General features: G+C 29.6%; 5 protein-coding genes across 8 annotated transcripts in view; 3 read left to right on the forward strand and 2 right to left on the reverse strand.

Moving 5' to 3' along the window:
- Positions 1 to 3,111, forward strand: part of LOC148231955 (uncharacterized) — a 53,162-nt gene extending 50,051 nt beyond the window's left edge. Inside the window, exons 1-3 of one of the 2 annotated variants that reach the window (XM_088193463.1) lie at positions 1,880 to 2,027; positions 2,161 to 2,334; positions 2,404 to 3,111. In XM_088193463.1, the coding sequence (XP_088049589.1) occupies positions 1,991 to 2,027; positions 2,161 to 2,334; positions 2,404 to 3,023 (831 nt within the window). In that variant the 5' untranslated portion in view covers positions 1,880 to 1,990 and the 3' untranslated portion in view covers positions 3,024 to 3,111. Of the gene's footprint in view, positions 1 to 1,879; positions 2,028 to 2,160; positions 2,335 to 2,403 lie in introns of those variants that run through there. The other variant, XM_088193462.1, reaches the window with a different exon arrangement.
- Positions 1 to 6,516, reverse strand: part of LOC148231954 (coiled-coil domain-containing protein 174) — a 104,976-nt gene extending 98,460 nt beyond the window's left edge. Inside the window, exons 1-5 of the mRNA XM_088193456.1 lie at positions 6,392 to 6,516; positions 5,980 to 6,176; positions 5,706 to 5,903; positions 5,476 to 5,629; positions 5,282 to 5,402 (exon numbers count right to left, since the gene is read on the reverse strand). Coding sequence (XP_088049582.1) covers positions 5,282 to 5,402; positions 5,476 to 5,629; positions 5,706 to 5,903; positions 5,980 to 6,176; positions 6,392 to 6,430 — 709 coding nt within the window. The 5' untranslated portion in view covers positions 6,431 to 6,516. The remainder of the gene's footprint in view (positions 1 to 5,281; positions 5,403 to 5,475; positions 5,630 to 5,705; positions 5,904 to 5,979; positions 6,177 to 6,391) is intronic.
- Positions 6,517 to 9,205: 2,689 nt separating this feature from the next.
- On the forward strand, positions 9,206 to 11,903 carry Tektin-C (Tektin C). The gene is made up of 8 exons (XM_088193468.1): positions 9,206 to 9,437; positions 9,584 to 9,826; positions 9,893 to 9,977; positions 10,040 to 10,227; positions 10,309 to 10,423; positions 11,194 to 11,301; positions 11,366 to 11,584; positions 11,650 to 11,903. Exons 1-8 carry the CDS (start codon positions 9,331 to 9,333, stop codon positions 11,785 to 11,787), a joined length of 1,203 nt encoding a protein of 400 aa, XP_088049594.1. The 5' UTR covers positions 9,206 to 9,330; the 3' UTR covers positions 11,788 to 11,903.
- On the reverse strand, positions 9,966 to 17,645 carry LOC148231957 (F-box only protein 21-like). Of its 3 annotated transcripts, XM_088193466.1 has the most exons (11): positions 17,425 to 17,645; positions 17,251 to 17,355; positions 17,028 to 17,177; positions 16,768 to 16,960; positions 16,469 to 16,696; positions 16,092 to 16,396; positions 15,878 to 16,028; positions 15,720 to 15,806; positions 15,428 to 15,650; positions 12,796 to 13,007; positions 9,966 to 10,197 (listed from the first exon to the last, which is right to left on the reverse strand). In XM_088193466.1, the coding sequence occupies exons 1-10, from the start codon at positions 17,583 to 17,585 to the stop codon at positions 12,838 to 12,840; spliced, it is 1,773 nt and encodes a 590-aa protein (XP_088049592.1). In that variant the 5' UTR covers positions 17,586 to 17,645; the 3' UTR covers positions 9,966 to 10,197; positions 12,796 to 12,837. The 3 variants fall into 3 exon arrangements, with proteins under 3 accessions (XP_088049592.1, XP_088049591.1, XP_088049593.1); XM_088193465.1 differs by lacking the exon at positions 9,966 to 10,197 and having other exon boundaries at positions 12,719 to 13,007; XM_088193467.1 differs by lacking the exons at positions 9,966 to 10,197; positions 12,796 to 13,007 and adding an exon at positions 13,888 to 14,930.
- Positions 17,646 to 18,646: 1,001 nt separating this feature from the next.
- Ubc6 (ubiquitin conjugating enzyme 6) lies at positions 18,647 to 25,205 on the forward strand. The gene is made up of 3 exons (XM_088192118.1): positions 18,647 to 18,824; positions 21,088 to 21,373; positions 23,469 to 25,205. The coding sequence occupies exons 1-3, from the start codon at positions 18,781 to 18,783 to the stop codon at positions 23,592 to 23,594; spliced, it is 456 nt and encodes a 151-aa protein (XP_088048244.1). The 5' UTR covers positions 18,647 to 18,780; the 3' UTR covers positions 23,595 to 25,205.
- The last annotated feature ends 1,826 nt before the right edge of the window (positions 25,206 to 27,031 follow it).

The following is a 27,031-nucleotide window of genomic DNA, read 5'->3' on the forward strand; positions in this document are numbered from 1 at the left end:
ATTATCTTCTTGCGAGTTAAAACTTTGTATTGACTACTATGATTATATTTATACAATGGTCGGTAATACAATATATACTCATTATTACGGTATAAATATAATCATTACTATATACATGTAGTAATGATTATATTTATAGAATGGTTGGTAACCTTTTAAATTTTTAATCAAACAAAGAAACAAGCTCCAAAATATATTACTTCAAACTGTAATTTTTATTTTGGCGTGAAAATTTGAGATACTAATAAACTGCTGTTTTCTTGTAAGAAAGTGCAGATGCTTAATAGCTACGAAAAAATGAATAATATCTTTCTAATAAACTGCTATTTTTTGTAAAGAAAATGGCCATTGCAATCAATTAATATTTTACTAATAGACTGTCATTTTTATTGAAATAAATATTAATTTTGTCACGCAGGTTTGTCGTGAAGTTTGGTCATAAATTAATATTTTTTTAAGAATTATATTTTACATAGTTTACTAATAAACTTTAATTTTATAGTGGTCTGCAAATGTTTAATTTTGTGTTGCCATAATTATTAATACAGTCATATTATTTTTCATAATAATTTCTGTTTAAATATTTAGTAGAAAAAAACATTGAATTCTAAATGCATCCTTGCGTGCTATTTTATATGCTTTTCAGCTTTATTAACAGTCTTAATTTCGCAGGCTACCTTAAATGTCTCTACGGTTGACCTGTCGACCGCTAACATAGTAAGCACCCCGATAGGCTAAATATATATTTAAGTCGCTTGTCAATATTTATGACGCCTCCCCTTTCCCACGCGGCTATCTAACGTTGGCCAACCTGTCATGGGAGCGCTAAAGGAGCTCGCGCTAGACGCTAAATTTACTAAATATAAAACTAATTCTCTTTAATGAATCACCGCATAAATTTAATTTTATGCTATTGTCCCGCCGTAACGAGGATCGCTCGTAAGACGATATCAGGCGGCGTCCCAGGCGGCGTGCGTTTTATTACACGGCCGCCACTGGTTCGGCCGTTTATTAAAATAATATTTCACGTCCGATTTTTTCGGCTACCTAGAGATTATGTCTCTCACCTGTGACCGATTTTTGCGCGCTGAAAATATAATAAAGCCCCACCTGTCCGCTAATGGCCGACTGTTAATTAAACATTCCGCATACACGTCCTCTGCGTCGCCAGCAGACTGTGTGCACTTGCCATTAATGCCGTATCACGTGCACTAACTACTGCCCGTGACAGCGTAAATTATTGGGTGTACTTCGAAAACCCTCGTCGAGTAGCTGCGTAACATATTATATAATACCACCGGCGACGGTTATTTAATTCAACGATCCATTATTATAATCTAAAAACTTATAATCGTCTAAGCTAGCGTTTTTAAAGCTTTAATGGTCACAACCCAAATTGGGTAATAGTTTTGGCATCGCGACTCAATCAGATTATAAAATAACACATAAATATAACAACTTTTAGTAATAACAATATTGAATCTTATCATAATAAAACGTATCTTTGAATAGATTTTGAAAGCACGTGGCATCTTGGTGTCATATTTCATAGGCTTTTTGCTTTACTATATTTTCAGATATAATTTTCGAAAAAATCCGGTAAAATAAAATAATGTGTTATTGAAAATATAGTGCCAATCAATATGCTAAACAATCCAATTTTGAGTATTTTTGGTCTAAACGTATAAGCATCTATATATTGAGCATCAAAACATATTGCATCAAAGGCAATGCGTTTGCAAGATTCTCAAACTATGTGTTCATAATATATAACATATAAGAAAATATATTCACCGTAGGAACTAATACCATCGATACTATTTTAATAACCATATAGTGTTAAAAAGTCAACAATACAAATATAATATGTTTGCGACATCATATTAAAAACATGTAACATCATTATTTATTATCTCTGCTTTAAAGCTCTACCAAACTTTCAAAACGAACAAAATATGACAATGCTGCGACGAGAATAGTCTCACACCTTATGAGCTCTGCTCTCGTTCGCCCGCAATATCCCACAAGTAACCTTTGATAACTATTATCGATTTAAACCATTTTTTTCTCTAGATATCCATTCATGTTAAATTTCAATTCCTATTAAAATTTCTAGCAAGATTTAATTTTCAGAGCTAATTGTTTATATTATTATTTCAGGATCTGGATTCGCTCAGGACACTAGTCAAAAATGCTACGCCTGCGGACCACAGGCAGAACAATGGTACAAAGACAGTCATCCACCTTCATGTGCAAATTTCACCGAAACTGAAAACTATGTAGTCAATTGTGGAGACGAGTACGATTTCTGCTCAATAACATTAGATTCAACAAGTAAATATCAATCATTTTATAGACACTTTATAGTCATATTAATCAATACATTTTTTTTTATTATTTCAGCTAATTACATATCGAGACTTTGTTCAAAAAATTCCACCAATGAATGCTTAGAAGGGGAAATGAAACATAGCGGTTGCTCTTGCAATGCAACCCTATGCAATGGTAAATCTTTAGAGGAAATGCTGGAAAAAGAAATTCCTCCGCCAATGATCTCCGCCACAGGATCTCCGTCTACGTCAATTAAGCCTGAAATTCCAGTCAACACCAAAGAATCTATAATAATTACAACACTCAAGCCAGAAAACATCATTAAAAATGATATCGAAAAACCTATTATGTTAACTAATAATGAAAACAATAACGTGGATACGGGAATACATATTATGCCTCAAAAAGATCTAGAAATGGTCACGAGTCATTCTTTGCCTCTGCCAGCAGCTTTGGGACAGGAAAATAAGCCACCGTCGCAACAAGGAGCACCTGTTGACGATGAAGAAGACGCAGTAGAAGGCAGCGGAAATAGAATGGAGACTGAGCGTAAGCTCTCCAATCCTATGACTACAACCACAACCGAACAAACAACAACGGCTAAAAACATGAAAAGCAACGGTCGCACGACGACATACAACTTAAGCGTTCTATTAATTTGTACAGCGCTCGTTTACAACTTATCATTTTAACATATTATTATATTTAACAATACTCTATAATTATTTTGCAAGTTTGTCGAACGAGTAGTAAAAAATAATAAATAAACTCGAACCATTACCAAGTCCTAATTTATTTTATCATGTATGATAGTTATATATGAATTTATAGCATTAAGTAGTCAACTATTGAAGTTTTTAGTTTTCTGATTAGACTTTTAAACTTTCGATTGCACAAGATGTAACAAACATTTCGTAAATAAAATCGACGATATAAGTCTGATAATAATTTAACGTGGTGAATTATTTTTTTGTGAACATTCAAACGAATCACATTATTTAGTATTATAAAAGCACAATATTTAATGTATCGATAGTTTTTTTTTCCAAATACCTATTTCGATTTACATAAGTGTTTCAAACACAAACACGCAGATGTTTCTTATATTATATATAAGAGATAACGTTAAAGAATAACAATTTTTAATTAAACTAAAGATACTGTGATCTAAATGTAAAACAAACCTAAAAAGGAAATAATGTTATCATTTTAAAATGGTCTGATGCATATTACCAAGCAAGCGTCAACTTGTAAATGTTGACTGTGAATTATACTATAATATAAATTAAATCAGTTTATAACATATATAAAGGCCTTATATGGTCGAGACCAAGATTAATCACTTTGTATTTACTGTACCTATTCACAATAATAATTTATAGATAATAACCCAAAATTGTAAACCAAAAACTAGTGAGATAAAATTAATTTATAAAATTTGTGTATATAAATATTGATGTTTGAAAATTTGTATATTATATTTGAAACACTTATCTATATAAACATGTACATGTTCATATTTTCCTTGTCTCTCAAAGTTATGTTCAGAATATTATACAACATTACATAAACCCTTTCCCTGGTGAGTTTAAATGCCTGAGAATAAGATTTTTTTAGTTGTATATTATATTATAGCAAAAACAAAACTGCTTTTTACAATAAAAAAGTTTTTTTATGTCAGTGTTACTAATTTTATAAAACAAATATATCAAAATCTTATATTCTTTAATAAATACATTTTTATGTGTGTATAATATTAGATATTTATTTTAATTTAATTTTCAATATATAGTTATAAATAAGCATTCCAAATTATTATAATATAAAGAATTACAATTTTAATTATTTAATGAAAAAAATAGATAATCTAAATTTTACCATGCTTCAAATATGTCATCAAAATTTATATATCTTTAACAACACAATAATTATGATATACACTATGTAGATTAATGAATTATAACACGATAAATAAATAAACACATACTCTATTCATTCGCTAAAAAAACTTAAATACACAATAAAATCAGAATATGTATGAATGTATACTGTCATATACAATTATAATAATGTATTTAGAACGTGAACTTTATTCAAAATAAAACATATAAGCAAACCTAAACACTAAATAAAATATGTACTTGTAAAAATATTCTTTTGTAATATCGAAATGTATAAAATAAACAAGTATTTAAATTAAATTATATACCCTTTGCGGTCAAATTTACTTATCCCATTACAACCCTTGTACTCCACATTATTTTTAAGCTTAAGAAAATGATTTTCACTTATTAAAGGATGTTTTAAAATTAAAATGTTGGCAACCCTGAAAAAATAATAATTTGACAGCTGAGAGTTTAGGGTTAGTAAAAATGGAACGCTACATGATACAACAACGCGATTTTATTATTGAGCAATATCTGAAAAATAATGAATGTTTGGCGGCCGCAATTCGAAAATTGAATACAAAATATGGACAGAATAGTGTTTTAAGTTGTCAACTGCGAAGAGATTAATTGAAAAATTCAGAGAGACTGGATCAGTTGTAGACGCTAAACACACTGGTCATCCAAAAACAAGCCGTTCAAATGTCAATATCGAATCAGTGCGTGAGTGTTGGTGAAAATCCCGGAACATCAATTCGGCGTCGTGGACAAGAATTGCAAATTTCAAGAAGCTCTTTACAGCGTATACTCACAAAAAATCTGTCTCCGTGCTTACAAAATTCAATTAACACAACAACTATTGTTTTCACTATGATCTAGCAAATGTTTTCCAATAAACAAATAAGATATCTCAAAATAAAAACAGGTAAACTCCGTTAGCATTGAACCACGAAGAATTAATGTCTTAATAGATATACATAAAAGTATAAAATCAACTTAAAACACCCTAATGTAAAAGTAACTACATAAATTTAAAAAAATCGAAAATGAAATCAAAAACTCACCGTTGAAACGCACATCTTCATAATAAACAGTGTCCTTTTTCATCAATTCTTGCTCCTTTTCTTCCCATTGTTTATGCAACATTTCTTTGAATGGATCGATAGTCTCGTCACTTTTAGGTTCCTGCAAATTAAGATTGTATATGTACATAGATATAAATAATTACAAATATAAAAAAGTCAGTAAATAAAATTACATCACTCTCTTTCGTCCATCTCATTGAATCAGATACAGATTCCGGTACTTTCGGCTTTAAGGAATCCATCAAAGACTTATCGATTTTTTTAACGCCTTCTAAATCAGTTTTGAGACAACGGCGAGTTCTACCCAAACAATCGACATAATCTACCCTAAAAAAATATAAATAAAAAGGATTAAAATACATTTAAAATAAAAAAGTAATTGACATATATTTTTTACACAAACCATTCATCATCATCATCTGAATTTATATCATAATTAGTTTTATCATAATCATTATCTGATTTAGCATCTACACATTCTTTGCTTTTTGAATCAGAGTTTTTTTTATTAAAGTCCACTAAATAAAACTCTTCATTTTCACTTCTTGTATTGGTTTTCGATAAATGATCATATAGCTGTGATTTCTTCTCTAATGCTTCTCTAAAATGATTATTATTATTGATACACTATAAATTTTATACTACCTGTATACCAGGAATATATTTGAATTAAATACCTTGATTTTTTCAATGCTTCGATCTCTTCTGGATCGTGTGATTTGGACTTTGGTCTCTCCGGTTTATCAGCTTCCTCGTCATCATCAGTGGCAAATTTAGATGTAGGCACAAAATTTTGCATTTGATTTTTCGGTTGAAGTTTTGCTTTGTTGACTTCATCTTGTTTGCGTAATAACTCGGCTTTTAAACTGATCAACTAATCAATAAAAACAATGAAATAATACAATAAACTGTAATAAGATTTAAAATAAGATTTATTGCACAAATTATATGACTTACAATAATTTAAAAAGTATTTAATTAATCTTTCAATGTATTTCAAATGATTTTGACAATAAATAATATGAAATAAATACTTTTCGTTAAAATATATTGCTATTTCATATCATAATAAAAATAAAAATAACTTACAGTTGATTTGTTGACTTCTATTTTCTTTGAATTATTCATTTTTCATACTAACACCGTCATAATAACACAACTGACAGATAACCAATTCAACTTATAACGTCAAGTGAGAACAGTGCTGCCAGTATAAAAATTTGGCTTTAACAATATTAAATGTGCTTGTTTTCATGAATTGCATAAAAATGCTTTAACGTCTTATATTATTTAAAAATTACTTTAATTAAATGATTGTTCTATATTTAAATAAGCCTAAAAAAAAAATTACGGAAATTTTCTGAATTGTGTGAAAACAACCTGACAAATTGCTGTATATTAACTTTCCGATGGTCGCAATGTATTCAAAAGATGCATGTGTCATGTGTTTGTTATTTTATCTATGATATTGTATTTCTACATTTCATAATAAATAATTGTGATTTTATTTTTCATTCATTTTTTAAAGTGAATATTAATTATAATGAAAGATGCATATGTCAGATGCATTGCGACCCACGGTGTTCCATTTAGTATTACGATCATCAGAGGGTTAAAAAAATGTTTTTTTATTAGTTTTTAATAAATCTTATTTTACAAAAAATATTCTAATATATGGTGACCAGATTTTGAAAATATCAAAGGAGGACACTAAGAATAAAAAAGTTATTTTAGGGACGGTGATGATGGCGGGTGGCAATTAGACACAGATTGAGCCGCTGCAGTAGTATTTTTATTGACGGTTACAGTTGTTTACATTTCAAGGGACGCGCGCGCGACCCTCTGCGGACTTGCCGGTAGAGAGAGAAAACTGTCACGGCCGATGCTAGTTTTGGCTATAACAAATCTAAATTCGGCTCCCATATTATTTTGAAAATTTTTATTCGAGGAGAATAAATTGCTGCGGGAGCTAAAAATAAGTCATTTCACTTTCAAAATTTCTCTGATGATAATAAATTGCCACAGGAGAGCAAAAATAAAAAATGCTATTTTAGAATTTTTGTTCAAGCAGATCAAAGAAGGGCAAAATTAAGGCAAAAAAAGACAAAAATTTTGAGGAGGATAATCATCCGCATAGGAGGACGTCTTGCCACCTTAGCTAAGAGCATTTATGTATGTATGTCTTTATAAAAATATCTTGACCTATTTCTAGCGGAGTGTGATTTTTCAACTTAATAAATTACTCAAATGCCTTTAACATCTTTGTAATCATCTATTATTTGAACCTAAAGTTACAAAAAAAAATACAAGTAATTGCGACACCTACATTTACTATTAAATAAAATACATTAAAGTTGCAATTACATATAATAATCACTTATTGTTTATATTTTAAAAGATGCATCTTGATGTAAATATGTGACAATATTTTTTTTATTATTGATCTTCAGAACTCTGATATACTAATATTTTAAAGTAAAATAAATACGAGAAACAGACATTTAAGCTTTGTGTTCATTAGTTTATACCTATTATATTTTTTTACAAAAAATATATTTAATTCTAAGAAAAAGGAAATCCTGAAGTAATGGTAAATCCCAAAATATAGTAAAATTAATAATGAATTTGTAATTTAACCCTTTCGTGCTCAAATTAATTTTTTTCATTTTTTTCATTTTTTTTTGCATTTTTTAGTCATTATTATTTATTAAGAAATATAGGGGAAAAAATATTAAAAAAAGCGATTGGAACCTATAAAAAATTTACTGGGATCTATACTTCCCACTGATACTTGGTAGAGTACTTATTGTGCGCAAAAAAGAAAAACTTTTTTTGAAGAAATTAATTTATTTACTAAATTTATTTTAAGTAAAAGAACAATATTATTAAGGTAAAAATACAAATTAAATCATTTCTTATGAAAAAGATAAAAAAAATGGTGAAATATGTACATAGTGGTACATTGCAACCTCTACACATGCATTTAGTTTGTTTCGCCTTCTTTTTTACTCTACAAAGCCTACACCTTCTCTAAGTTTCACTATTTAGAGGCATATGTTTTCTTACAGATTCTATGGGGTATATTCTATAGTACTCGGGCATTATTAGCCAAAAAGCTTGATGGTCTACCACGGCGTTTCAGCGAACAAAACTTGCCGATCAACTAATTTTCTAGAGATACCCTAAAGGCTAATTTAAAATTCAGATCAAATCACCCCTAATGTATATATCACACAGTAAAAAAAATGTCTTTATATCTCAAATCTACCGTCAAAATCTTTATTGTCCTTAAAATTTTAAAGTTTTGTTACAAATTCAACTTATCTAACACACGACACTCGAAATAATGCAACCCGTGCTATTTTAAACTCAACTGCCACTTTTAAGTTCAATCGATGAAGTAAGTAAATGTTTTATCGTAATACCCAATAATAATTCTAGATGGCAGTAGTGAATAAAATTGGGAAACGTGATTCCCACTGATCTTTTTAGGGCAATTTCGAAAGTGGGAAACCGTATTCCCACCGGGCACGAAAGGGTTAAAATTTAGAAGTGAATTTGTATGAGTAAATTATCCACCGTGACAGAATTTTGAGAACAAAATATAATATATTTACTACTTAAGTACATTACCGTATTTTAAAAAAATATTGAAGAGAACGAGTAAAACAAGTAACTGGTATGTTTTCTACAACATTAACCAAGATCACTCTCCATTTATTTTTCAACGAGCTCAAATTATCATATCAAACAACTAACATATCCATCTATTTGAAAGATTTCATTTTACTCTATCCAAAACACTGTATTTGATTTCAATATCAAACAAATGTGAAAATCGCCTGCTTAATAGCATTTGAAATATTGATATTCTATTTATATAACATTTGACCTATATATTTTCACAATAATGGTGCCATCGTCATGGTGATATACTTTATTTAATTATTGACTGACTAAGGCACAAAGGTTTCGTCTGTCTTTAAAGAAGGTTCTCTTTATATTCAGATATATTTTCAAAATTCAAAATGAAGCCCTATAACGACCGATTTACAAAGCGCGACTGGTTCTTGACCAACGATATGAGATTTAGATCCGTTGAAGAACAACAGAAGATCGCAGAAAAAATCCTGGGGTATGACAATATATTCTTATATTACGTAGATACTTATACTAGAGTACATTGTCTCCTTTGGTCTATGATCTAAATATAACTATTTGTTAAAAATAGTATTTGACATTAAATTGAAAGTATTGAAATGTCTATTTGACTTATTGCAGAGAATGTGAAAGGATAAGAGAACAAACAGAAGAAAGAACCAAAGCTAATTATGAAACTACCGATAGACGGATTTCTGAAAGGATTAAAGACATTGAGTTCAATGCTAGCGAACTCCAAGTTCACCGCAAAGAGATATATTTGGAATTGGAAAATTTGAAACAATATAAGGGTCGTCTACTTCATTGCTTAAAAGGATTAGAAGAAAACGGTGTACAGCAATGCAGGGAATGTATACGCCTTAGGTTTGTTTTTTCAGCAAAAAATTAGAATATAGTACATAACTACATTATATAAAAACATTATTTTAGAGAAAATAGAATCGGTGTCGATTTGGTCGTAGACGAAGTTGAGTTAGCTCTACAGTATGAAATAAAAGTTAACTTGGATTGGAAGGTATTTTATTGTACTTTTAACCAGTTATCGTATTTAATACATAAATTCATGTTTATAAATAGGATCGTTTAAATAAAGCTATTTTGCAAATTGATGAAACAATGAGACGTCTGAGAGCTGCACAATATACTATCGACAATGATTTGGAACTAAAGGAATATTCAGCACATATTGACAAAGAAGGTGCAAATTTGAAGCCGACGGACCTAACAACAGCTATCTGCAAACAAAATAATTTAAGAGATCCAGCGTATGATAATTTTAAATATGTCTATTATTATTTTTTTAAACAGTATATGTACTACAAGTGAATTTATTGTTATCAATTAAGAATAATTTCAAAGGAACAATGGGAGATTTATACCGCAAATAATATTCAGAATGCGATTAAAGAAGTTTATTTATCTCGTCCTAATCGAGTTATGGTGGATACATACTTAAAACAGGTTTATGTTTAATATACTAAATTTATATATTTACCAAATAAATATTTAAGACTGTCTTTAGTTTGTTAATTATAATTTACAGCACAAAAGAATATATAATATGCTCTGGAGCAAACCTTCATCCATTGTTGTTTTTACTGTTTATGTATAAATCGATTGTTCCAATTTATATATGCTTATGATTTAAGTTTTCCAATTCGTTTTACCACTTTTAATTCTGCATATAAGATTTTCTTACGATTTCGATGATAACACACAAATATTTAACTTAAGTCAAATGGTCGGATTTTTTCGGTAAATTGTTGCGATACAATTTAATAATTCACTATCTGAATCATGTGTTTATCTGTTGTATTTTGAAATATCTCATTGATGTGGATATGGAATCATAACACAGCTGATTATTTTTCATTAGAATGCATGCATAGAAAATCTTAAAATATATTGTTATTTTCCGTATAAATTCTGCTAGAATTTTTTATACAGAAATGTTTAAAAGATTCATATTTTTTTTGTTTTGAAACATCCCAAGTTTTAATTCTGCATATTTTTGTTTCAACCTATCAATGCAATTACAAGCATACCTTAGCTTTGCATTTAGCAAGAGCTATTTAACTTTTTAATATTGTATTATTTTTATAGCAATAAATTAAGAAAAAAAAAAACATTATTATTTTAAATGTTATACATATAAGGTTAATTTTGGCCGCCGCCCTGTCTATACCCGAAATGCTGATATAAATAAAAAATGTCTAATATATCATAAATAGGTCATGGAAGATGCGCAAACAGCTTACATTAATTGCAATCAAACATTCAAGAACAGAATATCGGAAATTCGAAATGTAAAAGAAAAGTTGGAAAATCTATTATCGGAGGTTTTTATGATGAATTTTTATATTACTATAAAAATGTGATAAAATAAATGTAATTAAATTATAGACAGTAATAAAAATAGAAGCAATGACAAACAACATAAACTTGATTGAAAAAGCTTTGAACGACAAGATTCCATATCTCGCGCTGACCCGTGCCAGGCAAGAAAATAGAGCACAAAGACCCGGTGTCGAATTAGTGAAGGACGCAGTCAGTCAGAGTCTTCATTTAGAATCTGCATGGTTGGACGTTAGCACTGAGCAGTTGTTCAAAGTGCTCGAAGAGGTATATATAATTTATAATTATTAGAATCTAAATGAATGTTTTATTAAATGTGTGATTTATTTCAGGCACAAGCATCGTTGAGATATTTAATACAGGCCAAAATAAACTTGGAAGAAGATATCAAAATTAAAACAAACTCTTTAAAAATTGACGAAATACAATGTATGACAGTCAGAGAAACAATGAAACAGCATTTGTATTAATATATAATGAAGATATTTATGAATTTCACAATAACAAAACTATGATTAATATTTGAATATTTATAAAGGCTATTTAAAGAAAATCACCCAATATATTACAACACTAATTATATTTATTACACGTATTACACAAATAAGCATGCAATGGTAATGAATTGCATGTATACAAAAAAAAATTAAAATTAAATTAGAATAAAAATGAATCGATAAAAAATATAATAATTTAAAATATATTCATGATTAGAAAATAAAATCCATTATAAAATTAAAATAAAGCAATTTTGAGATTCTGACGATATTAAATATACATATATATATATACATATATCTAGGGAAATAATGAAACTGCATTCCAATCGATCAGTTCATTATATTTTGACATCTAGAATAGATATATTTATGTATTAGACAAAACAATCTTACAATAATAACACAAATTATATTACCGTTGAAGGTATATTCTTGTGTACATTATAACAGTTATTGGTAAAATAAAATAAAATTCAATGCAATTAATAGATTTCAATGATCATTACTTAACACAATACAACACTTATACATCAATTATACATGTGCTTGACATAATGCTAAACACAGGTATGTTATTTGTGATTCCTTGTATCTCAGTACAGTTTTTTCGCTTAAAAGTGATTTCTATAAAAGGGTAGTTACTTAACCAATGGTTTACATTTTAACATACATATTTATTATTAATTGATAAATAAAACATATATTTTGTTTATAAACTACTAACACCCATAATATCATATAATTTAATGTAAAAAATATAGATGATAATACTTTATATTAATAGTCAATTCGATTTCAAGTTTGATGGAAAAAATCGCAAATAGTTAAAATAAAATCAATTATCACTTCAACAATGTAACTTTCCACAAAACCATAATGTAAATAATAAAGTATAAACTTATAAGTTGCATATGTAGTATATTTGGATTATACAAGTAAATTTATTCATAAAAATATAGAAAGCTTTATTATCTGTACCAATAAATCTAATATATTATATTCATGCATGAATATGATTTTTCACTGCCAAGTCTCCTTATATTTTGACCTAATTGATGCATCATTTGGATACTCCAATTCTTTTTCAGTAGTTGGTATATAGTAAAATCCGTTGAAATGACTAAAATCAAGTGCCAAGATTTCTTCAATGTTCTTCATTCTTATTGGTGGATTACATTGCACCAAATTTTCTGTAAAATAAGACACAGACATTTAGAATATATATCAGGCATGTTTACTTTTGGTAATTTTTTTATTATTTATTTGTTTCTTTTATATTATTTTGTATAATTTTTATAAAATTCCATCTGTCGTAAGTGTTAATGAATCATACTCGATACAATTATGTTACACTGGATATCATTATATTTACTATGTTATTTGTCAATTATATTATATTTACAAGGTAAATTCTAAAAGTAAACATACAAAGCCTAAAAAATATTCCTTAAAATTTAATTTTAAGATTAAATAATAACACCTCCATAACAACCATTTATTTTGTGGTCCCATAAGAACTCCCGAGAGATAATTGCAACAAAGCTATTGTGTGAAAGGTAAGCAAGTTAGTAGTAAATAAGAGGTGGATCCACCTAAAACTTAATTGGCTACTAAAACAACTGAAACATGATAGGTGGACAGCCCTACAGAGTTGAGTATAAGTTGTCTGCCACTGAAACCAAAAGGGATCATGGATTAGAAAGCAATCCAAAAGTGGCTGGTCAGTGGATGCAATCGCTCGCCAAAGCACCCCGTGAGCCAATTGGTTACCAGCCCTCGACCTTCAACTTACCTTTCTATACTACACAGAGCCACAACATGACAAAGTACAATCGAGCTATGTGTTCGTCATACATAGTTTATCATTGATAACAGACAACCTACCACTTCATCACATTGTCCAGCTTTAAATTTTACCTGTCCATAATGTCATTACCATAAACAGTATTCAGTTGGCAATGAATTTTAGCACAGTTTCTCCCCCGTTGTTAAGTCTTTGTGTAGTGAGTTAATTTATACACATTTGTTATTTTGTTAATACACAATACTCTAGAGCAGGGGTTCCCAACCTTTTTGTATCCTAGAGTGCATTCTAAAATATCAGTAGGTCGGCGGGCACCACATTTTCTTCATATGTGGGAAATGCACGAGAGACTCGATCTACAGATTTTATATCAACAAAATCAATTTTGCTTTAAAATAGTTTACGGAGCTTTGATTTCGGCTATATTTTTGTCTTTTCTCTGTAACACCAAATTTAAAGAATTCAATATTTCCACGGTGTCTGTGAAAAAACCCAAATCCACCAGTCAGCAAGAGTCAGTTAGTTCATTATATTTTTCATTTTTATCGTATATGAATGTTTTTATTTCTTCAATTAAGCTTACAAATCTTGTTAGAACTTTACTTTTACTGAGCCAATGTACTTCAGTATGCAGAATGAGATCATGTTCTTTTTCTTCATTATCTTCTAACAGGGCCTTGAAAAGTCGGTGTTGCAATGGAGCTGCTCGAATAGAGTTAATTATTTTTGTTACTATTTTCATAACGGGTTCAAAGGGCAGTATTTTACAACACATAGCTTCCTGATGGATAACACAGTGGTAGGACATAAAGTTAAAAATTATATCTTTCTTGCAGAGGGCAATAAATCCTTTATTTTTACCAATCATTGCTGGTGCCCCATCGGTGGTTATCGCAGACATCTTGTGCAAGGGCATGTTTATCGACTTGGCGTATGTTCTGAATGTATTATAAATATCCTCACCCTTCGTCTGTCCTTTCATTGGTAATATTTGCAACAGATCCTCTTTTACTTTGAAGTTACTAAACACTATTCTCACCAAAACTGCTGACTGTGCGGTGTCTGATATATCTGTTGACTCGTCGAATTGTAGCGAGAACCAGTCACATATTTCTAAGTCAGTCTTTAACTGAGTTTGCATATCTGTTGAAATTGCATGTATTCTTTTTGTGACGGTGTTATTTGACAACTGTAAGTCATGAATTGCTGACATAATCTCACGTTTGTTAGAAAATCACTCAACAAACAATTGGCACCAGTCAGAAATGCTTTTTTTAACATCTCACCATCCTGGAAAAGTTTTTTCATCCTGGAAAAGTTTACGTATTTTTCCATAATTATTTCTGTTGTTATTTATTTATTATTATTTTATATTGCATTTATAGTTAATTATAGAAAAAAAATAAGTGATTCTCAACGTTTTATTACTTTGATTTATTTAACTACTTTAGTAATTTTACACTTTTCTAATAAAAATTTTGCTATTTTATTTTACATATTTTTTATGTTATTCGGCTTTTGTGAATTTTTTTTTAGCAATTCAGAGGCTCTCAATATTTTTTATAAAATGAATATAAAGTATTTTTCGTGCTCTTTATTTATTAGTATTATTTTTATAGGAATCATTTATATTAAATCAAATTTAAAAATTATTAAATCAATATAACATGTTTAATTTATTGTTTCTTCAGTTATATATATATAACTATAAAACTATTTGGGGTACCTCAAAACCGTAAAAGATCGACTCAAAGGGTTAAAAATCTGTCGAAGATTATCTTAATTACAATAAACAAACTATCTTACCTTCAGCGACATATCTATTTGAGAAATCCACAGCTACAACCTGATAAAATGGTTGATTTTCACCAAAAGTCAGCGTGCTTATACCCATCTTCGATTTCCACTCGGGATTTTCTGAACAAACATTATCCCATCCACGTATTACGCAATAATATCCATAAACCTTATGGAAGCACACCATTCCAATGGCATATTTTAGTGATTTAGATCTCAACTTTACAGACCTCTAGAATAATATTGCACATTTATATTATCGTACTTGATTAATGATACTTATGGGCAGAAATGATTATACATCGATTCTAGGAGATTTTGCAAGGGATGCAATGTTTAATTTGTTCAGCGTGATTATAGCAGTTCTCCAGCGTATGTCATCATTGTCCTTTAATTTTTAAAAACAATTTTATATTATAAGTCATAATTATCCAAAATAAAATCAAAAATATTAATTACATGATTAATGGCTTTCAAAATATTTGACAATTTTGAGCGAATTCCGTTTACATCCTTCTTTGTGTCCAAATAAATATTGGATAGTAACATGAGATGTTCTATTTCTTGGGGTTGCAAATAATGCAAAAGCTCTACAGAGTTGTTAAACGATCTGAAACGATAGTAGTTCAATAGTTATTAAGGTGATAAAAAAAGTTAAATATAGCGTCTATACCTGTTTGGAAAATTTGATATATTTTTAACGTGAGTCGTTAGAGTCAGCAATAAGCTAGTAGAATTATAAGAATAGATAAGCGATTGACTGGAACTAGAATATGGGCATCTCCTCTCCGAAACGTTTAATCTGTCATGTAAAGAATCGACCAAAAAAATTGGTGTTTCTAGTGACCAACTTTCACGCCAAAGCAATAAATGATGACTGTGGAAGAACATCGGTTCACATTTGACACCGAAACGTCGCAGAATAGCGTCAAAATATATAAGACTAAGTATATTGTTGCTATTCTTCTTGGGAGTTGCCTTAAAAAAATATATGTAATATTTATGTAATTCATTTGATTGCTTCAATCAATTAATTAAAATAAAAATTACGTTGTGAAATATCATCGAATAGTAGGTTGGTTCGCTAGAAACTATCAATTCCTCTTCACTCTTGAGCACTTCACGAATCAGTTTAATTAATTCACGACATACTCTCGTTTCAAAAACATTATCCTTCAATAATTTACGGGACCATGATGCCTTTATGTCTTTATCAACTTTGAAATATGGATGATCTTTTGGTAGTAAACGTTCTATTGACTGCACTACGGTCGAGAACTGTAAAAAATATATTATAGGTATTTTATTACACAACTCATTCAATATATATTGAATATAATATTTCATACATATTGATGATTAAACTCTTCTGAATTATCATATTTTGGCTCAATCCATCGGCTGAGAAACGACCAAACTCTCTCTGGAGTGAGATGTTCTTTATCGTTACAATATTCGGTCCACACCCTTTTAAGTTTGATTTGAGACAAATAATCCAAAATTATAGCAGAAAAATATTGGTAGGTCAAATTTGGACGTATACTAAAATAATAAATAAATAATTTATTAAAAAATTAATAAATGATTATTCTATAAAATTAAAATATACCTTTCACCGCAAATTTCATCAGAATAGTAAATATCCATTAGGCAAACTTTTTTCAGAAGAGACGTTATATATATAAAACCCAAACCATCATATTCGCAGGCTTTATTCCAAAAGAGTCTTAATTGCGCGTCAGGTATTGAAACAGTGTTCCTAAAAATATATGTAATTCATTGTTTAAAATGCTAATTGCGTGTAACGATTATATTGCAAATATATCGCTAACATTGTTTTCATTTTTTTCCAGCAAAAATTTCGCGTCTCGCACGAATTTATAAATAATTTATACCAACTCGGTTGGTTTTTATTGATCATTCTGAAATCCGGCCATCTGCAATAAATATAGCGTTATACGTTATTCAATCTTCAACAAAATAAGTTTGCTAAATCTAAACCTTACTCTTGATGTAATTTCTTCATCCACAGGCTATTAAGACTTTTGATATTTTTTCTGAAAATGCGACATGTTTGGCTGAAGTGCAATATGTCAGCACTCGGTAAGAAGCTCAAAATAATCTCAATAACTTCCAGTGGAAAACTATAGACGTTAACGTCCGACATCTTGCGTAACTTTACCCGAGTAAACAAATCACGTCAGCCATTACATCCCCGTCTATGCACAGATGCACTGAATGTCAATTCACAGGCTTGCCAGATTAAAAAAATAGTAATTAGAAAATAATATTTAATAATAAAAAGAAAATTAGTTAGCAAAACAAAATTCGGTTAGCCAAAAATATGGAAAACAGGAAATAAAATTTTACTTTTTACTGAAAAATATAAAAAAATAAACATATCTATAATGACTCGACATTTTATTTCTATAAATATCTACCACAGAAATTGCTCATATGCTGGATTTAATTTAAAATACTACAAAATATTTTATTTTAAATAAGCAATGTAAAGCAATTCTAGTATCGTATTTATGTTTTTCGAAAGTTACGATATGCTAGTTGTGTTGAAACATATTGAATTTTTACCACCATCATCATTATCACAACACTAGAACCCAGAGTGGATATTGATCTCATTCACCACACTATCCTGAGCAACGTGTATATGATATTTTTGTATACTGTTCAGCCAATGAAAAGTTAGTCGTTTCGCCGGTTTCGAGTCGTCCATGCAGAATATTTGTTCGCCCTATTTGAGGTTGTATTTTAATATACTTGACGTCAGACTCCTGATACAGCTCGTATATTTCGTTGTTATACTGACGATCCAAGTATCATTCTTGCAGTTAAGCCCAAAACTCGTTTTAGCGGCCATTATATTTATATAATAATAAATATAATGTACTTTATTTTAAAAATTTACTTCAAATCAATAATTTTTAGTAATTTATTAATAGCGTTTCGTTTATTTTTTATTATCTATTAATTCCGTCGTACATTTTTTCTTCATTGTCTCGTTTTGACGGTCACGCACTGTTGCAAAGTTCGTCATCGACTCGAATCACACATTCATATAATATGAGGTCTTATAACAATACATGATATAACTGTAACTTAGTCAATATCGTAAATTTTTATTGTATAGACTTTGACATTTAATATTGAACTAGTCGGCGGCTGTTGTGAGATGTATTCTCTTGAGAGAGTTTCGCTCGAATCGATCGCAGTGTTGCCAGCACTCGCAGTAGTCACGGCAGGCGAAGGTTCTCGTCCGCTGGTGGCGGAGATCGAGCGCCGAAGAGAAATCGAGAGCCCCGTCGCCTAGCGCCCGCCACCGCCGACCCAGATTCCCCCGGACGATGTCTACGCCAGCAAGAAGGCGCCTCATGAGAGATTTCAAAAGGTCAGTCTCCGCCTTTGTTTGACGTTTGCTCTGCCCTGGCGGCCGTTCAAGTGCATCGGGCTCGTTCCCGTTGCGGCAATCGAATCACCTTGACCCTCCCGGACGACCCCTTTGTCCTTTTGCACCAAATTCGAGCAACGCTTGTGCGTTATGCGGGCCTCGATCGGGCGAGGACCCGATCGCAGACACCATGGCCGCCGCTCCCTTCTCTCAAAATGGCCAAATAAAATTTAAAAAAAACATTCAGAATAGAAATACCACAACGTCGGCGATCGAACGCGAGCAACCGCTGAAAACGCTGAAAAACTCGAAATCAATCACATTTCAAATATAACTTTCACATACGAAACAAAGAACGCTTTAATTTTTTTTACATAATTTAACCTAAAAATAAGAAACGCAGACTCAATTTACACATTAATATTTTTGTATACAATTAATCTGTAAAAAAAAATGTCCATGACTGACGTTTTATTTATAAGTGTGCAATAATAGTTTGCATCTCATAGAATCTTATAGCATGTATCTTGATTTCATATAAAACATAAACACGTAGTGGTCTAACGTCATAACATTAATGATAAAGGTGCTTTTCCCATTGCAGCTCTATAGGATGAGGTACATTAAAACAATATAATAAAAATGGTAAAATAAAATGTTTAGAACCACAATTGTTTTGTTATAATTAACTATATATACAATGTAAAATAATAATAGCTTAAAACGTAGTATTACTCACTACTGGGTGTATGCTATCAAATAAATTAATCAAATGATGAAATGTGTAAAAATGGCAGCAAATAAAAATGTTATATTTGTAAACCAAATACTCTTTCATACCGAGAAATCCAGTTCTGAGGCGAATTTTTATATGGAATATTTTGCTTGGATTACAGTTTAATAATTAATAGTTTCCCATATCCGGTTTTTTTATAAAATCAATTTTAAAGAATTAGCTCGACGTCCTATTGAAAAACTAACTACAACATATTTCTACAATAACGAAAATATGATTAATTAAACACAATTTTACATATAAAAACGAAAATTAAAATTTAAAAATTGATTTTAAGAATATAAAACACAAAATTCGACTTTAGGGTAATAAAATATGCATTGTGTATCATAATCAATAATAAAAATACAATAATTGCTTATTTTAATATATATATATTGCATAAATTAAAAAATTAGATAAAGCTAAAAACAAAATTATTTGCATATTTAAAAAAATACTTTTTTTTAGAAAAACCAATGGTTCAGCGGAATTTTACATAATAATTAATTATCTCGGAAAAAAGTTCATAATTGTTGTTCAGCAATGTGTCCGCAATTTATATTGATATAAAATTGCATTGAAACTATTCAAGTGAAAGAAATATGTGTTTTATTTTTCTTTGTTGTACGTATGTAGTGAAAAATAAATAATTGTTTTAACCATAATTTAGAAAAACATTTATTTTTTTAATAGTGTCAAAAAACAACTTTTTAGACAAAGTACAAATGAGGTTCGGTCTTTTATATATCCTTTTTATTTAGACTTGCTTAACCCTCAATTTATTAATGTTATTGGTAGAAAATAATGGTAAACCTCTACTATAAAATATATTTTCGTGTGAGTAGTAACAAAACAAATAATATTAAAAGAGTGCTTTAAGATGGAGGGTACCAAAAGTATGTTAGATACCTTTATCTTCATTATAAAGTATTTATATTTCGTTAATATATTTATATACTAATATTTCAGTTTAGGTTAAATTAATTCGTTATTTATATTCTTAATGCTTCTATAATAATGTTTTTGTAATGTATGCTATCGGAGTTTTATCTTCTCCGTAATAGTGTTTGTCTACCCTAAAATTGATTACCATTCTGGAGAAATTGACTGAATTTGATTTCACCTTTAAAAATGTTGAAAACAAAATGTGGATACCTCGCTAGCCATCAGTGGATTTCCAGCATAAACCATGTTTTTCAATAACATTCATCTAAATCCATCACCACAGCTGAAGACACATTCATAAACGACTAAAGCGTTAGACAAAAATTGATAATAATTTCTAATTAATAAATAAAAAGTATCCTTACATGTTTAATATTCACACAAGTTCTTACTTTCCATAGTTAAAAATACTTAGAAATTTAATGAATCTTACATCAATTTTTATTTTGTGTACCTAATAATCCTTTATTAACGTAAATTTAAAATAAAACAAATGTGCCTTTATTATTGTTAATACATATTAATCTATTCCCATTTCAGATTACAAGAAGATCCACCTACTGGCGTTTCCGGGGCGCCCACCGATAATAACATTCTTATCTGGAACGCAGTTATATTCGGCCCTCATGATACCCCTTTTGAAGACGGGACTTTCAAATTAACCATAGAATTCACCGAAGAATATCCCAACAAACCACCCACGGTGAGGTTCGTCTCCAAGATGTTCCACCCGAACGTGTACGCGGATGGCGGCATATGTTTAGACATATTACAGAATAGATGGAGTCCGACGTATGACGTATCTGCTATTCTTACCTCTATTCAAGTGAGTGTTTTGTGTTTATAAATACATATAATGACTAAAATTTGCATAATTTTTATGAGCAAATGATTACACTTGAAAACCTAACGCTTGAAGAAAAATTTATTAAACTTGGTATTCAAAACTAGCGTTCAAAAAATTTTAATCATAAATTGTGTCTTTTAGATTACAAAAATTACAAATAAACTTATTATCTGCTTTCAAAAACATTTCCTTAAAAATTGCTTACTCAGTTTTAGGAAGTAGTGCATATATTTTTTATTTAACCCTTTGACAGCAGCTGGTGTTTTTGCAAGCCATTTCGTAATGTGGCAGGCACCTATTTATTCAAGCGATTTTCAGTCTTGATTTATATAAAATAACCATATTACAAGGCTCAAAGTTTCATCACACCTTGCCAGGTTCATCACAATGCATACTCTCGTATAGATTTCATCTGCGGTCAAATGGTTAATAACATACCATTCCATTTCCAAACATAGGTAAAAACAAATATTTTATTTCAAATAGTTATATGTGTTAGGTTGAGTCATAAGTAACCGTATTTTTAAATAGAGTATGATCTTTTTATCTTTGAACTAACTTTTACTATCTGTGCTAAATTTTGGTTTTATATTATATAAAGGAGAGTTTCTTTTAACACATTCTTCTGTTTATAACCAATAGTTGGCCTAAACGGGGCTTTTGTGAATTTTTAAAATGTCAGAAAAAATAGTGCATTTTCGACACTTAATTTTTTTAAATTTATAATGGCCATAATAAAACGAAGACAGACAAAATACTCTGTGATGTGTGCCGTAAAGGTGCTATCGTTGTTCGAAACAATCAACGATGGTTTGCGAAATTTGGATTTGGGAATTTATCAACAGCTTATGAAGAAAGGGGTAGGCACACTTCAACCATCGACGGTGGTGAGACATCTGCATCGTATTATAATGGTGCGACGTATAGGTGCCCCACGACTTGACACAATAATTGATGCTAAACAACTGCAAAGATTTAATTCAGTACTAAAAATAAAACGACCTGAAACCTTCAATCGCAAGTGTCGTTTTTCATCACAACAGTGGGCGACCTCGCTGTAATGATGACACAGTACAAATTAAAGAAACTTAACTTGGATATTTTGCAGCATCCACCTTATTCTCTTTCTCATTTTCACTTATTTTTTAATCTAGAAAATTATTTAAATGGAAAAAAACTATATGGGGGGTGAAAACACCACTGGACACATTATTCACATCGTAACCTGAACGTTTCTATTTCGATGGCATTAAAAAGCTGACCAATAAATAGGAGATATTCATTAGTAACAATATAAATTATTCAATCGATTGCTTTAACCCTTTAAACGCGACGCACATCATATGATTTGATAATGTTTGTATGGAAATAAAACTTATTTTCTTAAAAAATACGTTACCTATGATTCAACCTAATATATGTTTATAAGCAATTTAAACTTCATTAATTTATATCATTATATCTAATATAATAATAATGATCGCCAATATATATCTTTCTTTGCAAAAGTGGAGTTACAGAAAATAATTTTTATTTCATTATATATCTACACCTTTGTAGAGAATTATTCTTTTTTTATCAGATAAAAACCGAAATACATCTGCAAAATCTTGGACATCAGTAAAGAGTACTAAAAATATCAATACTATACCATTATTATATCAATACTGTCTCAATGATCCTTCATTTTCTGGAAATAATTAAAAATCGTATTCCTTTAATTTTAAATATAATTATAAACCAGTTTAATTCTACAAATTCAGAATTTTTTTCCTTTTGGGCTCATTTCTATATCATTCGGTTCACAAATAAAAAGGCTTCCTAAACCGTTTTATAATCTTTACAAGATAGCAGACAAGTAAAAACACGACATTGATAAATGTAATTATTTAAATCACAATCGAAAGAAGGCTAGTTTCTATTCAAGGAATTTCCATCTTATACATGTTTATTCTGTTCTGACCATAAATAGTAGTGTGACCTATAAATAGTTCTCATATATTGATTCAATATAACAATGTAATGTTTTATACGATTTTATAAATAATATTTGTTTTGTCTGTTTATTTTTCAGTCACTGCTGAGTGATCCTAATCCAAACTCACCAGCTAACTCGATGGCGGCGCAACTTTATAAAGAGAATAGACGAGAATACGAAAAGAGAGTAAAGGCGTGTGTGGAACAGTCTTTTATTGATTAGCGGACCGCAACGGTTAAATGTAGCTTCTTTGCGCCCATTGCCCTACGATTATCAAGAGTGCCCGGTCAGAAATATATAGTGCATCAACACACGTATGCCTCTTCCAGTTTGCCAAGCGACTCGAGTAAACGTTCAAACGATAAATCAGAAACTGCCATATGCCTTAATAATGAATATTTACATCGTATAAAAATAAAGATACAATTCGTCGTTTTTGTTCCTCGAAAATATTATTGTTTGCGTATTGTCATGGATCACAAATTCATCCTAAACATAAGTGGTGTTTGGTGTGATAACTGCAACAGGTGTTAGATATACATTATATATGAATTTACAAGATATAATTTGCAATACCTAGTAATAAATTTAACTTGTTACTGATTAACTTTACCATTCTGTTTCTATTTGATAAATTCTATATTTTTAAAAATTATTTATTTTTTTATTTCAGTAAAAAAATATTCTTTCTCGATACTTGTATAAATGGTATATTGTTTTTCATAAGTTAATAATATACGATATAATATGCGTATTTAAAATTATATAAGTGAATTATATTTTACTAAGTAATAAACGGACTATTAGGTTGTAAAAATTGTTGCTTTAATGCAATACTAAATTAAAATAACCCAATTCTGAGATTTATCGCTCGTTAAAAAAATAAATAAAAAATAAGTACAAATAATTCACATACTATATAATGCTTTTTTTATTTATAACATTACTAAGGTTTAACAATGTGCACCTATGTAAACCATTAAACATATCTAATATGCGACTATGATTTTTTTTAATTTTACAATAATTATATAGATCTAATTTGATATTAAATTTGTCTTTTTTGTGTAATTTTGTGTGAACAATAAAATTCAAAAAAAATCAATTTTATGAAATTACGTTGTTTGTTTTTTGCAACCCCAATTGGATTAATGAAATGCGGTTTACCATTGCACAGTATCGCAAGCCAACGCAAATAGTATGCACTTTATATGACTTATTAATACTTATTAATGTGTAGTGAATTCAATTCTTAGATCATATGATGAGGGTTATATCGTTTGTATATAAAGAATGCAACCATTTTAAAAGATTGCTACCAAAATTAAATAAGAATAAATATTTTTGTTATTGTTTTTTTAACTCATTCCTTACATAATACAGTTGTGATAATAAACAAGATTTGTATGTTATATTTATATATGGATGTATACTTTATATGTGTACGATATGCTTTAAAAAATAATATTTTACATGTGTACGTTAATATATAAATGTAACATAATGGAATGTGGTTTTAAAGTTTAGTAAATAGGATTGGGGCGATGGGCTTGTTCATCTATATCAGCATGTCTCGTGTGATATAGCCAATGGTTTGTGTCTCTATAATTATTGGATTCACAGTGTAATGTTCATTTAGGCTGGGATTCAATCATCGATCGGATTTGTAAATACAAGTGAAATGAAATGAAATACTAAGCAAACAAATAATTATTTATCAAAATAGTACATTTGAACGTTTATTTCATTAATAATTATTTTTCTGTGTTGTTTTTTTTTAATATAATAAATGTATTCTACGTGTAGATATAATGAATAAATATGTAATTGAAATAATTGTTTTATTTTATCCACATGAACAAAAAGTAGAACAAGCTAAATTGCTCCTTCATAATATCACAGTCTGAATACACTTATTTATGCTACATCGTACATATATATTTACATACACAAGGTAAAAAAATTATAGCACACTTTGAATAGATGTGTCCAATCTTGCATATAGGACCAGGTCGACATAAATATTGCCGAAAACATATTTGTCATGGCAGTGACATTAAAACACACTACACCTCGCAGCTGAGAATTGATGAGCATCAATGGATTGTTGATGCCACCCCTTTGCTACTTCAGAAAATGTTTCATTAAGTATATTCTATGTCGAAAATACAAGGAGTTGACCCCAACACTCCTAACAAAAACAGATATAATCTTGACTCTCTTGTATAGTATTCATGAGAAATTTGCTCTGAACCTTTTAATAATAAGGAGTACTTCTCCTCGCTGGGATTCCAGATTCAGGTGTGCAGAGAACTAGCATATAAATATAATATAACTAGCCGTTAAATTATTACAGTGGTACATGCTCTAAAAAAAGCAAGGATTCTTGACGCTTTATCGTAAACTATGAGTGTACTGAATCCCTATAACTTGTCCCTCTCTAGTCTTCAAACAATTATGTTTAAAACTCTAGCTTTTACTATAAGAGTATTCCACTGAGGATGTTTATATGGAAAACGTAACTTATATATAATACTGTCGAAAGGTACCAGTTGTCATTTGCCCACCTCTACAGTGAGTTATCAAAAAAATCACCTAATTCACTAACATCAAAATCAAGTAAAACTTTAATATAACACTTTGATTCTATAAAATATTATTTTATTTTAAGGTAAAGACGACTATTTGTATATTAGTAGTATACTGACATTGTAAGGAGGTTAGATTGGAGCCGCAGCGATAAGTTTTAGTTTACTTCTTATAAACTTTTATCAGTTTTATTGACATAGTGAAAAATATCAGAATTTTCTCAATTCGTTTAGCCCCGCAAAGAAATATTTCAAGATTTTATTCTCATAAGATAATAATTTATTCATAATAAATCAATAAAATATTGCTATATTTTAAACAGTTCATCTGGTGTGTATAATATGCTAGTTCTTAGCAGCTCGGCAGGTCAGGTCGGAAAGTGCTAGATATCGGCTGACTCTCGGGCAATTGACAAGGGGCTGCAATCTTTCGACCGACCGGCCAGTTCTTCGATCCTCAAGTCGAATGTTAACAAATCGATTCTCCTAATTTAAACATCTTCTAAGCTACCTTTTGTCTAGAAATCTGGTCAATTGGATCTCAGGTAGAACAGCCCTGGTTTCACTGTTAATGATCATATAATGCAAAAAGAACTGAGACAATTTACTGCGGTGCGCATATGAAATCTTTTCTCCCCTTTCTTGCAAGTATAAGACATTGGCACATCTTCAAGTGTGTTCTGCAATCACTTTGACTTTATTGCTTTATATGTATTATTAATATGTTTAATTACTTCGTGAGAATTTAAGACGTTTAGTTCTATAAAGTTAGTATTACTTATTAATTACTATTATTTTGTTTTATGTAATATTATTTACATAAAATTTTACTATTCTGTCAATTTGCTTTTTTTATTTTGCTTAGGTTTTCTATATGTAGTCCCACCATTTTTATTATTATAAAAATAAAGTTTTTGTAAAAATATTTTGCAACAAATATGTCGCACAATGGTTAAAATATTTTAAATGAAAAATGGGGGCGAAAACATAATATAACGAAGAATGGCATGAAAAGTAAATTTTAACGCGTTTTATACAATCACAAAATCGTTAATCCGACTCCGCATAAAG

This window comes from Plectrocnemia conspersa, unplaced genomic scaffold, assembly GCF_051122295.1.
Source record: "Plectrocnemia conspersa isolate PC_06_02 unplaced genomic scaffold, ASM5112229v1 ptg000009l, whole genome shotgun sequence".
NCBI classification, from domain to species: domain Eukaryota; kingdom Metazoa; phylum Arthropoda; class Insecta; order Trichoptera; family Polycentropodidae; genus Plectrocnemia; species Plectrocnemia conspersa.

What these genes read in the sequence shown, in the direction of transcription:
- LOC148231957 (XM_088193466.1), bottom strand. Translation starts at nt 17,585, where the DNA reads ATGTCGGACGTTAACGTCTATAGTTTTCCACTGGAAGTTATTGAGATT. An exon ending in TGGAAAAAAATGAAAACAAT is followed by an intron (nt 17,178 to 17,250) that starts GTTAGCGATATA and finishes ATATATTTTTAG; the next exon opens with GAACACTGTTTCAATACCTG. An exon ending in CAAAATCTCCTAGAATCGAT is followed by an intron (nt 15,651 to 15,719) that starts GTATAATCATTT and finishes ATATTATTCTAG; the next exon opens with AGGTCTGTAAAGTTGAGATC.
- Ubc6 (XM_088192118.1), top strand. Translation starts at nt 18,781, where the DNA reads ATGTCTACGCCAGCAAGAAGGCGCCTCATGAGAGATTTCAAAAG. An exon ending in CTCATGAGAGATTTCAAAAG is followed by an intron (nt 18,825 to 21,087) that starts GTCAGTCTCCGC and finishes TTCCCATTTCAG; the next exon opens with ATTACAAGAAGATCCACCTA. An exon ending in CTATTCTTACCTCTATTCAA is followed by an intron (nt 21,374 to 23,468) that starts GTGAGTGTTTTG and finishes TTTATTTTTCAG; the next exon opens with TCACTGCTGAGTGATCCTAA.
- Tektin-C (XM_088193468.1), top strand. Translation starts at nt 9,331, where the DNA reads ATGAAGCCCTATAACGACCGATTTACAAAGCGCGACTGGTTCTTGACC. An exon ending in AGGGAATGTATACGCCTTAG is followed by an intron (nt 9,827 to 9,892) that starts GTTTGTTTTTTC and finishes ACATTATTTTAG; the next exon opens with AGAAAATAGAATCGGTGTCG. An exon ending in TGGAAAATCTATTATCGGAG is followed by an intron (nt 11,302 to 11,365) that starts GTTTTTATGATG and finishes ATTAAATTATAG; the next exon opens with ACAGTAATAAAAATAGAAGC.